Raw genomic sequence first — 12,845 nt, 5'->3', positions numbered from 1 at the left:
TTGCATGCCAAGTTACTTGCAATTCAAGGGTTTTACTGTACTTTTAAAGAAGCTATTCATATCTCCACATTACCCTTCACTTAGGATTTTGTAGACCTCTATCATATCAATATGAGTTTCAGAAGATGCCTGACAAACTCTACTGACTGTTTGATGCAGAGATGACCCTAAGACCTCTGCTTTATTCTTTTTTGATGATATTGCATTCACTTTTTACACCATGGTACTTGCAATTTTATTAACTCTCTTAAGGACAACGGGAATAGAACATCCAGTTTAGAGAAATGGTTTAAGTTGTAGGATGCATTTGAGTAATTGTAGGCTGTCAACTATCTTGAGTGGCAAGCAATCAAATCTGGGATCCCACAGGGCTCTGCTATTTCATCATTCCTTTTTGATATTTTTCTTGCCCCTTTATGCTCAGTTTTTAAGAGTACATTATTGCTTTTTTGCTGATGAATGTATGCTGTCTGTCCACTTTCAGACTGATTTGGGCCATGATTGCTCTGTAGAGTAAGGTAAAATATTGACCACACTAATTCTACAATAAGGAATACAGAAGATTTCTTTTGATTATGTTTGCTGGTTAGTATACAGTAGCATACTAAAGTAACAAATTTGCGACCCAGTCAACCAATTAACATGCTTAATTCCCAGTCTAGTTTATCAAATCGACAGCGGAGACCCGGTGGATATAATATACTTGGACTTCCAGAAGGCATTCGACAAGGTTCCACACGCTAGGCTCCTAAGGAAACTACAAAGCCATGGAATTGAAGGGGATATACTAAGATGGATCGGCAATTGGCTGGAGAACAGATTGCAGAGGGTAGGCATAAATGGGAAGTTCTCAGACTGGGAAAAGGTGACAAGCGGTGTGCCCCAGGGCTCGGTTCTTGGGCCAATCTTATTCAATATATTCATAAATGACCTGGAAGAGGAAACGACGAGTAATATAATCAAGTTCGCAGATGACACAAAACTATGTTGGTCAGTGGGGTCACAAATGGACAGCGAAGAACTCCAAAGAGATTTGAACCGGCTAGAGAAGTGGGCAGAAAAGTGGCAGATGAAGTTTAACGTAGACAAATGTAAAATGATGCACCTGGGCACAAAGAACAGGGAATATGAATATAAAATGTTAGGTGTGACGTTGGGCAAGAGCAAACAAGAAAGAGGCCTGGGGGTACTGATAGACAGGACCCTGAAGCCGTTGGCACAATGTGCATCGGCGGCAAAGGAAAGCCAACAGGATGTTGGGCATGATAAAGAAGGGTATCTCGAGTAGATCGGCGGATGTCATAATGCCGCTTTACAGAGCAATGGTCAGACCACACCTGGAGTACTGTGTCCAACACTGGTCTCCTCACCTAAAGAAGGATATAACCCTGCTGGAGAGGGTGCAGAGGCGAGCCACGAAGCAAGTAAAAGGTATGGGAAATCTGAGCTACAAAGAACGCCTTGGAAAATTAAGCTTGTTCACCCTTGAGAAGAGAAGACTGCGAGGGGATATGATAGAGACTTTCAAAATACTAAAAGGACTCGACAAAATAGAGCAAGAAGCATCGTTATTCACGTTGTCAAATGAGACTCGGACAAGAGGGCACGGGCTGAAATTGAGGGGCAACAGGCCCAGGACGAATGTCAGGAAGTTCTGTTTCACATAGCGAGTGGTGGATGTTTGGAATGCTCTCCCGGAAGAGGTTGTGATGGAAACCTCCATTATGGGATTCAAGTGCAAGTTGGATGCACACCTCCTTGCAAATCACATTGAGGGATACGGCTAAATATGGTCATCATAAGGGAACACCTAGGTCTCCATCAAGGAACACCTAGATTGGCCTCCGCATGTGCGGGTCACCGGACTGGATGGACCAAAGGTCTGATTCAGTGAGGGCATTTCTTATGTTCTTAGTATCTATGGCATGCTGCCACTGCTGAAATCTTTCTATTATTATCCCTATGCAATTGTAATTTCTGTCTCAATGTATGAATTGCCTAAGAATACAATGAAAGCTTTTAATACCAACTAATCTGAAGGCCTATCCAACAAACTTGAGTAACTTTCTTATTGAAATCTTAAATGGGAATTCACTAACATTCTGTGAATTAGGACAGTACAGTACATAGATAACTTAACTGTATGCAATTAAACTAAATATATTACTATACCTTCCAAATCACCAATCTGACGGCATCCCTAGACTACAAAACTTTTAGAAAAGAAATAAAGACCATACTCTTCAAGAAATCCCTGGAAAAGAAATAACTGTGCAAGTGTCAAATATCGCCTCTCACTAAAGCCACCTAACCAAAACATCTATCTTTTTGGTAAGATCTTTTTGTAACACATCCTTGATAATTCTTTTGTAATCCGCCTTGAACCGCAAGATAACGGCAGAATAGAAATCCCTAATGTAATATAATGTAATGTAAAATAAACTTCAATAGACTTTGGTTCTATCCCAACAGCTGCTATGCATTTAAACAAAATTTCAAGGCTGTTTTATTTCCTTAAATATCCATATACTGTGCTATCACAAAGTTTTAAGCCATCCACAATAAACCTAAGCAATACTTCAATATTCAAAGGAACATTAAAACAACATTTTATAAAATATCAATTATTAAAACCCTGCAAAACGACAGCAACATTTTTTTGCAAAAAACTTTGATAAGTCTAAATTAAAGTAGAGACACATTTATTATAGAATGTCTAAGTCCAACTTTGGATGTTTCCTGCAAGGCATTCAAGTCTGAGGCAGAGAAACAGCAATTTTCAAAAACTGGCAACACCGCAAAACATTCACTTTTTTTTATTTTTATTACCTACTTAGACAACTTGGCCACCAGGACATCTACTCTTAGGATGTCCAACCATAGGACTTTCAACTTTATTTGCCATTTTCAACCACAAGACCGTCCAAATTCAAAATGTTCAAATCCAGATCATTTGGACTTGGGAGGGAGCAACCTTGTAATGGACTGGCCACAAAGACATACCAATAGAACAATAGGGCACCTTGGCATTGTTTTGAACTTCACATAACAGGTGCCAGAAGTACATCTCATCATAATCCCCTTATAATGTATATTGAGCCCTCCAAATCTCCACCAAAACCTATTATACCCACCTGTCTACCACTCCAATAGACCTTATGGCTGCAGGTGGCACCTATAAGAACATAAGAACATAAGAAGTTGCCTCCGCTGAGGCAGACCATGGCAGAACAGTAAGATTTTAGTGGGCTCACACTTTCCACCAAAAAGCACAGTTACTTACCGTAACAGGTGTTATCCAGGGACAGCAGGCAGATATTCTTAACGTATGGGTGACGTCACCGACGGAGCACCGGTACGGACCTTTTTAACTAGAAAGTTCTAGTTGGCCGCACCGCGCATGCGCAAGTGCCTTCCCGCCCGACGGAGGAGTGCGTGGTCCCCAGTTAAGATAAGCCAGCTAAGAAGCCAACCCGGGGAGGAGGGTGGGACGTAAGAATATCTGCCTGCTGTCCCTGGATAACACCTGTTATGGTAAGTAACTGTGCTTTATCCCAGGACAAGCAGGCAGCATATTCTTAACGTATGGGTGACCTCCAAGCTAACAGAGAGGGAGGAGGGATGGTTGGCCATTAGGAAAATAAATTTTGTAACACAGATTGGCCGAAGTGTCCATCCCGTCTGGAGAAGGCATCCAGACAGTAGTGAGTAGTGAACGTGTGAACTGAGGACCAAGTGGCAGCCTTGCAGATTTCCTCGATAGGTGTGGAGCGGAGGAAAGCCACAGAAGCAGCCATAGCTCTGACCCTGTGGGCCGTGACAGCACCTTCCAGTGAGAGACCGGCCCGAGCATAACAGAACGCAATGCAGGCAGCAAGCCAGTTGGAAAGCGTCCGTTTAGAGACAGGACGACCTAGACGGTTAGGATCGAAGGTCAGAAAGAGCTGAGGAGACGAGCGGTGAGCCCTGGTACGATCAAGGTAGTATGCAAGGGCACGCTTACAATCCAGCGAGTGTAACGCCTGTTCCCCAGGATGGGAATGGGGCTTAGGGAAGAAAACAGGCAATACAATGGACTGGTTGAGGTGGAAGTCCGAGACCACCCTAGGCAGAAATTTAGGATGGGTACGCAGAACCACCTTGTCATGGTGAAAAACAGTGAAATGTGGGTCGGCAACCAGTGCATGCAGCTCACTAACCCTCCTGGCAGAGGTGATGGCAATGAGGAAAAGCACCTTCCACGTAAGAAATTTGAGTGAAGTTGTGGCAAGAGGCTCAAACGGAGGTTTCATGAGGGCTGATAGAACCACATTCAGGTCCCAGACGACTGGAGGAGGCTTCAGAGGTGGTTTGACATTGAAGAGGCCTCTCATGAACCGGGAAACCAGGGGATGAGCCGTAAGAGGTTTTCAGAGGATAGGCTCATGAAACGCAGTGATGGCACTGAGGTGGACTCTGATTGAGGTCGACTTGAGGCCAGCGTCGGAGAGAGAGAGCAAATAGTCCAGTACAGTTTCCACCGCCAATGAGGTGGGAAGGAGACACCAAGAGGAGAACCGGGTCCACTTCTGATAGTAACATTGGAGGGTGGCCGGTTTCCTGGAAGCATCTAAAATACGACAGACAGGCTGAGACAGATTCTCTAGAGAGGTCAGCCCGAGAGAAACCAAGCTGTCAGGTGGAGCGAGGACAGATTGGGATGTAGTAGAGACTGATGCTGCTGAGTAAGTAGAGTAGGAAACACAGGAAGAGGAATGGGCTCCCTGGAGTTGAGCTGAAGCAGGAGGGAGAACCAGTGTTGGCGAGGCCACCGAGGGGCGATGAGAATCATGGTGGCTCTGTCCCTGCGGAGTTTGAAGAGCGTCCGCAACATCAGAGGCAGTGGAGGAAAGGCATAGAGGAACCGATCCGTCCAGTCGAGCAGGAATGCATCCGGGGCCAGACGATGAGGAGAAAAGAGTCTGGAACAGAACTGGGGCAGCTGATGGTTGTGAGGAGCTGCAAAGAGGTCCACCTGAGGAGTGCCCCAGCGAGCAAAGATGGAGCGGAGTGTGGGAGGATCCAGAGTCCACTCGTGAGGTTGAAGGATGCGGCTGAGATTGTCGGCCAGGGAGTTCTGTTCGCCCTGGATATAGACAGCCTTGAGGAAGAGACTGTGGGTCGTGGCCCAGGTCCAGATGCGGATGGCCTCCTGACAGAGGAGGGGAGATCCGGTGCCGCCTTGTTTGTTTATGTAGTACATGGCGACTTGGTTGTCTGTGCACAGGAGCAGAACCTGAGGGTAGAGAAGGTGCTGGAAGGCCTTGAGAGCATAGAACATGGCCCTGAGTTCCAGGAAATTGATGTGATGTTGACGCTCCTGAGGGGTCCAGAGTCCCTGGGTGCGAAGATCTCCCAGGTGAGCTCCCCATGCATAAGGGGATGCATCTGTGGTTATGATCATGGAGTGAGGGGGTAGATGAAAGAGTAGACCCCTGGAAAGATTGGAGGAGTTCAACCACCATTGAAGAGATTGCTGAAGAGACGATGTCACAGAGATGGGATGAGAAAGAGGATCGGAGGTCTGTGACCATTGGTTGGCAAGAGTCCACTGAGGTGTCCTGAGGTGGAGTCGCGCCAGAGGAAGTACATGGACCGTCGAGGCCATGTGGCCCAGGAGGATCATCATCTGCCGAGCTGGAATGGAGTGATGAAGGAGCACCTGACGGCAGAGGTGGAGCAGAGTTCGATTGCGGTCAGAGGGGAGAAATGCCCTCATTAGAGTGGTGTCGAGAACTGCTCCAATGAACTGAAGTCGCTGTGTGGGAAGCAGATGCGACTTGGGGTAGTTGATCTCGAAACCCAAGAGATGGAGGAACGAGATGGTGTGATGAGTGGCTTGTAGTACAAGCGGAGACGTAGGTGCTTTCACCAGCCAATCGTCCAAGTAGGGGAACACCTGAAGGTCGTGAGACCTGAGGAAGGCCGCCACCACAATAAGGCACTTGGTGAACACTCTGGGCGATGATGCGAGGCCAAAGGGTAGCACTTTGTACTGATAGTGATGGTGCTGTATCTGGAACCGTAGGTAACGACGTGAAGTCGGATGGATTGGGATGTGAGTGTAGGCCTCCTTGAGGTGTAGGGAGCATAGCCAGTCGTGGTGGGAGAGAAGAGGGTAAAGCGTGGCTAGGGAGAGCATTCTGAACTTCTCTTTGACTAGACACTTGTTGAGGTCCCTGAGATCGAGGATGGGACGAAGGTCTCCTGTTTTTTTGGGGACCAGGAAGTAGCGGGAGTAGAATCCCTGACCCCTTTGGTCCGGAGGTACCTCTTCGATGGCATTGAGGAGAAGGAGGGATTGGACCTCCCTCAGGAGGAGGGGGGTTTGGGAGGAGTGAGAAGCAGACTCTACGGGAGGATGGTCTGGTGGAAGAGTCTGGAAGTTGAGAGAGTAGCCGTGGCGAATGATGTTGAGGACCCACTGGTCCGAAGTGATGACCTCCCAACGGCTGAGGAAAAGCTGAAGACGTCCTCCGATAGGTTGAGGGAGAGGCAGCGATGGTGGGAGAATGGCCATGCTCTGGAGAAAAGAGTCAAAAGGGTTGAGACGGCTTAGATGAAGGAGGAGGCTTGGCAGGTTGAGTCTGTGGGCGAGTCTGAGTCTGATGTTGGTGGCGAGGACGGCGAGACTGTTGTTGAGGAGGGTTGAGAGGTCTGGCCGAGAACCTACGCTGGTAAGAAGACTGTTGTCTGTAGGGACGAGCAGGTGGAGTCTTCTTTTTAGGTTTGATCAGAGTGTCCCACCTGGTCTCATGTGCTGAGAGTTTCTGGGTTGTTGAGTCCAGGGACTCTCCAAAGAGTTCATCGCCCAGACAAGGTGCGTTAGCCAAGCGGTCCTGGTGGTTAATGTCTAGGTCAGAGACTCTCAGCCATGCCAAACGGCGCATGGCCACCGCCATGGCAGAGGCGCGAGAGGTCAGCTCGAATGAATCGTAGATGGAGCGAACCATAAATTTCCTGAGTTGGAGGAGGCTGGAAATTTGTTGCTGGAACAGAGGGACCTTACGTTCAGGAAGATATTTCTGTAAGGAACAGAGCTGTTGCACCAGATGCTTCATGTAGAAGGAGAAGTGGAAGGTGTAGTTGTTGGCTCTATTGGCTAGCATGGAATTTTGGAAAAGGCGCTTACCAAATTTATCCATGGTTTTTCCCTCTCTGCCAGGAGGGGTGGAGGCATATACACTGGAACCCTGAGATTTTTTCAAAGTATTTGTGACTGGGGTTGAGGGTGAAGGAAATAAGTTGCAGGAGGGATGAGAGTGGTGAGAAAGGGAGAAATGGACATAAGAGTGGAGGGGAAGAACAAATGGTACATGGGGAGAGAGGGAGATATGGATATAGGGGTGGAGGGAAGGGAGAGATGGTGCATGAGGAGAGGGGGAGATATAGATATATGGATGGAGGGGAGGGACAGATGATGCATGGGAAGAGAGAGAGAAATGGACATGAAACAACTCTGTGAGGAAATACAGTGTCAAAAGTCTCATCAAATTGTTTTTCTTTATTTTCTGTAAGTACTTGAAGTTTTGTTTTTGGGTTAAATGCATATATTCCCCTTATCACATTAAAATCGTACCTCAAACCCCCTTCTCTATCCATTGTGGTTCTTTGTAAATCTTGGGTCAAACATCTATATATATATAAAATCAGAGGTATGTATGTATGTATGTATGTATGTATGTATGTGTGTGTGTATGTGCCGCGATCACGCAAAAACGGCTTGACCGATTTGAACGAAACTTGGTATGCGGATCCCTCACTACCTGGGATGATATGTTCTGGGGGTCTCACGGCCCACCTGCACACGTGGGCGGAGCTACAAACATAAAATCAGATTTCACCCATTCATGTCAATGGAAAAAATGTAAAAAGCTGCCATTCTCACAGTAATTCACAAACGGCTTGACCGATTTGAACGAAACTTGGTATGCAGATCCCTCACTACCTGGGATGATATGTTCTGGGGGTCTCGCGGCCCACCTGCACATGTGGGCAGAGCTACAAACAGAAAATCATATTTCACCCATTCATGTCAATGGAAAAAATATAAAAAGCTGCCATTCTCACTGTAATTCAAAAACGGCTTGACCGATTTGGACGAAACTTGGTATGCAGATCCCTCACTACCTGGGGTGATATGTTCTGGGGGTCTCGCGGCCCATCTGCACACATGGGCGGAGCTACAAACAGAAAATCAGATTTCACCCATTCATGTCAATGGAAAATATGTAAAAAGCTGCCATTCTCACATTAATTCAAAAACGGCTTCACCGATTTGAACGAAACTTGGTATGCTGATCCCTCACTACCTGGGTTGATATGTTCTGGGGGTCTCGCGGCCCACAACTCTATATTGCTTGCTCAAGGGTGGGTTCACACAAGAATTTATATGTTCTTGCTCCAGGAGGTGAAACTAAAATTGTTGTTTATAATCACGTTTTGCGTTAGTTGTATTGTATTCATTTTGTCAAATATTTCACATTATTATTTGAATATTGTACTTTTTATTAAGCTGTAAAAAAATACTTTCATTCACCACTATAAAGTATCTTTATTTGAATCCATTTACAGTGTTATTGCTAAAATTAAATACCCGTGCAACGCCGGGGCATCAGCTAGTGTTAGAATAAAATGGCTCTTTGCTTTGAAAAGGTTGCTGACCCCAGACCTACAGCAAATCATTTGCACTATAACACTACAGCAAATGAAAGCAGTTTGTACTGATTAGCTAAACCCAATGGGTATGGAAGTGTAATGTACTATAACTGTGTATGATGTTGGATAGCATGGAGGTGCTATACTGAAGCTGGCCAAATTGCTTCTCCCTCTTACCTTAGCCATAAGTTGTGAACCCAATCAAGTAAGGAAATAACTCATGTAATTTATCATGTATTTAACACTGAACACTTCATCAAAGGCGTCACAAAACGTGGCCTGCATGCAAGCTTGCAAAAGGGAGACTGTCAGAAATGGCTATTATAACACCAACAAACATACCGATCTATACCCTGAAGTGGCTTAAACATTAACAATAATAATTTGTAACTACGGCAATCTAGTACAGTACAATTTTACCAAGCAATAATGCTGTGGCTTTCTTCAGGGTATCCTGTGAATTCTACAATTTGTCTTTATATATAGTGGGTCCTCAAACTTCATTGGCTGAGGCTTGAGGTGACTGAGGCAGGAGAGTCCACCAGTCACAAATTCTGTGACTGATGGACTTTCCTGCTTCAATCACCTCAAGCTTCAGCCAGATCTCACATCACATCCTGAAGAATGCCCAAGCATGATGGCTGAAATGTCGGTTCTACCTACCCAGACATGGCAAGTCCTGACAACTACAACAATCAAAAGGCTGCTTTCAAATATTGTTTATTAACATTATTCATCAATAAACTTTTTTTTTTTAAGTTTAATATTTTTTATTGATTTTCAAAATATGTAAAAAAACAAACCATAAAAACATATACAACCACACTGACAGCAATTCAGTTAAACTATTGATAGTATAGCATATGTGCTTGTTCTAAAGCAGATATTTTTACCAAAAATACTGAGCAGTATATTCCAAAATAAAACAACAATTGCAAAGAGTATGACCAAATGGAGAAAAATAACTGTTCCTGTACAAAGTGGCTTTGGTTTTTGAAGTCATCTTATTGATTCACTCATCGTTAAATCAGATATTGTTTGTATATTATAAGAGGGCAATTACAAACAGCATTTTACATTAAGGAAAAGACCCCTGAAGAAGGCCTCACAGCCAAAACACGTACGTGTTGGGTCTTAAGTGAATAAAAAGATTGAGCACCACAGGTGTCCCCTTTTGTTTTCCTTGTTCTAAAGCAGACATTTTAAACAAAAATACTGAGCAGTATATTTCAAAATAAAACAACTGTACAGAGTATGACTGGAGTCTCATTTCTCACAGAAACATGACGGCAGATAAAGGCCAAATGGCCCATCTAGTCTTCCCATCCACAGTAAACATACAGAAACATAGAAACATGACGGCAGATAAAGACCAAATGGCCCATCTAGTCTTCCCATCCACAGTAACCATACAGAAACATAGAAACATGATGGCAGATAAAGGCCAAATCAAGCTTCTCAAGCTTACTGTGTTGTCCTTATTCAGCATCAATCTAAAAAGAAGAATAAAACTCACTGTGAAGAAGAATCTTACCAAGCAGTGCCCTGATAGAAAAAGCAGGGTCTAAGGTTACACAGTGCTGTCTCAAAATCAGGAAGTAACTTCAGAGGGGGCAGGATTGAGACCGGCAGAGCCTACAGCAATTTAGAAAGAGGGAAGGCCCCTGCAGTGTCTGGCTTCGTTACAGCCAGCTGATTTAGTGGGACCAGGACAGGACCAAAGGCAGGGCTACTCACAATCCGGATGTGCCACAGATTCCTGACTCCCCCTCCTCCTGGCAAACAGCATGGAGGACCACTGCGGCTGCCAGCGGGAGGAATCGGCTGCCTGCCTCACATGTCAGGCCTGCCCCTGACCCGCAACTCCATTCCCCACAGCCTGGTAGGCTTAAATTTTTATATTTTTAAAAACTACAGTATTAAACTCAAATATAAACCGAGACTCCCATTTTTTTGGCCCCAAAATCTCAGTTTATATTCGAGTATATATGGTACCTTAGTAAAGGAACCCTATTATTTAGAAATAAAATATGATCTCTCTCAAGCTGCATGAAATAGCATATTTTACTGTTCAGCTAAATACAAATATCAAATATGAATAATGGGCTTTAAGCTTTAAAATAACAAATAATAAAAAAGAAGCAATATGAAATCAGTGATCAAGCTTTTATTTCAGCAGGATTTAGCACAGCAGAACAATGGACTATTTATATTCAAATTTAAAGCACTATTTGACCATATACAAATAATATATTTGGGGACAAAGCGAATCAAATGTGAATACAGTATTTGGAACAGCCCTAAAAATATAACTTGGACAATTATTACCCAACAGAACAGCATCAGCACTTTTTGCACAGTGATTCATTGCCACATACCTATAGCCTGCGCTAAGGCTATCACCACCTCTTGGCATGTTGTGACTTCCGTGACCCCACAAACAATTCTCTGGACGCCATCTACCCATACTTTGAGTTCCATGGTGCGCACCAGGAGATCATTCGCACGTCATAAGTTCAGGTCATTAAGATGTCAGTTCATGTTTTCTATTATGAACAATGAGGACTGCAAGATTTTTCAGCTCTCAGCTAGAAAAAAAAAAATGAATAATAATCATAAATTAACACGTTTTTAACATTATTAGCAGGTGTTTGATGTACAGCTCTTTTTTCCTTGCTACAGTATAAAATGATGATTTGTCTTAAACATTTTTCACCATCAATAATTGGGCACTAACAACCAATTATTGATGTAACACCCATTAAAATTGCTCATACATGTGATTCATAGCTATCTTTTGAGCCTCAGGTTTTCTCCCTATGTAAGTCTTGGGTTGGTTTTTTTTTTTGGGGGGGGGGTTTACTTTTAGACAGCTTATTCAGCTACGCAAGTTAAGAATATAAGAACAAAAGAAGTTGCCTCCGCTGAGGCAGACCAGAGGTCCATCTCGCCCAGCGGTCCGCTCCCGCGGTGGCCCATCAGGCCCATTGCCTGAGCAATGGTCCCAGACTATCCCTATAACCTACCGCTACTCCTATCCATACCCCTCAATTCCTTTATCCTCTAGGAACCTATCCAAACCTTCTTTGAAGCCTTGTAACGTGCTCCGGCCTATGTTCAATATCAATTATTTTCACACACTTATTCTTTCCCTTTTTATGACCTGACTGGATTTTTGTAACACCGTTTATTCAGGTATTTCTCAGGGCCTGACCCATAAACCACAGACTATACAAAACTGTGCCTTTTATTTACTCTGTTGTGTGAATAGATTTATTCACGTTTTACCATTGTTGAAAGAACACTACTGGCTTCAAACTGAACCGAGAATTAAAATTTAAGATCCTTTTTCTAGCATTCACGGCTCTGCACTTTGGCTTCACTCCTTAACTATCCCATATACTCCACTCCATTCAATACGCATATTTGGGTTGGTGGTGGAGGAGTCCATCAACAGACACTAACTGTGTTAGCATATGCTAATGATCAGCGTGTGCTAAACGCTAAAGATATGAATTATGTTCCTATGGGTGTCTGTAACATTGCGCGCATGCTAATACAGTAGCATCCATAGATAAATTCTTCCTTTAAGAGTTCACACAAAACTGCGCCTTTTTCTTCACAGCACTATGGAATTCACAAGCATTATCTATTCGTAGTGAGGTAGAGGGGAGATATAATAGAGATGTTCAAATAGATAAATAACTGCAGCATTCGTTGGTGAAACAAGTGCCTTGTTGGATTTGGACATCGGTTCCTTGTCTTCACTTCAATGCCAGAAATGTGACTGTAGGAAGATCGTTGCGTTTTTGGATCGCGGTCCTGGCTTACATCAACAGCTGTGAAGACAAGTGTAACCTTCCTGAAGGTTCTTTTTCCTGTTCCCTGTGCACAGTGGTGAACTATTTTCCTATTTTGAAAGATTACATTTAGAGAAGTAGTGGAGTTTTATTTGCCTATGATACAGATTAAGAACGGCTAAAAAAACTCATTGGGTTGCCGTCTGCATATAAAACTAGTTGAGGCTTTTTTCTCCACTTTACTTAAATGGTTTTTCAAAGGATATTTCCATCACTTGGCTTATAACATTTTTGCAACATTTTTTGCTGCAGTTATTTATCTATTTAGATTGTTATTGCTAGTATTGT

General features: G+C 43.9%; 1 protein-coding gene across 5 annotated transcripts in view; it reads right to left on the bottom strand.

The window, feature by feature from the left end:
- The window catches only part of RASSF8 (Ras association domain family member 8), a 251,963-nt gene that overhangs the window by 46,640 nt on the left and 192,478 nt on the right, over nucleotides 1-12,845 (bottom strand). For all 5 annotated transcript variants that reach the window (XM_033951666.1, XM_033951668.1, XM_033951669.1 and 2 more), the window contains one exon: nucleotides 11,076-11,285. In XM_033951666.1, the coding sequence (XP_033807557.1) occupies nucleotides 11,076-11,178 (103 nt within the window). In that variant the 5' untranslated portion in view covers nucleotides 11,179-11,285. The remainder of the gene's footprint in view (nucleotides 1-11,075; nucleotides 11,286-12,845) is intronic.

Source organism: Geotrypetes seraphini, chromosome 7 (genome assembly GCF_902459505.1).
Source record: "Geotrypetes seraphini chromosome 7, aGeoSer1.1, whole genome shotgun sequence".
NCBI lineage: Eukaryota > Metazoa > Chordata > Amphibia > Gymnophiona > Dermophiidae > Geotrypetes > Geotrypetes seraphini.
Note: the sequence above shows the minus strand (reverse complement) of the source record. Positions and strands in the feature narration are given on the sequence as shown.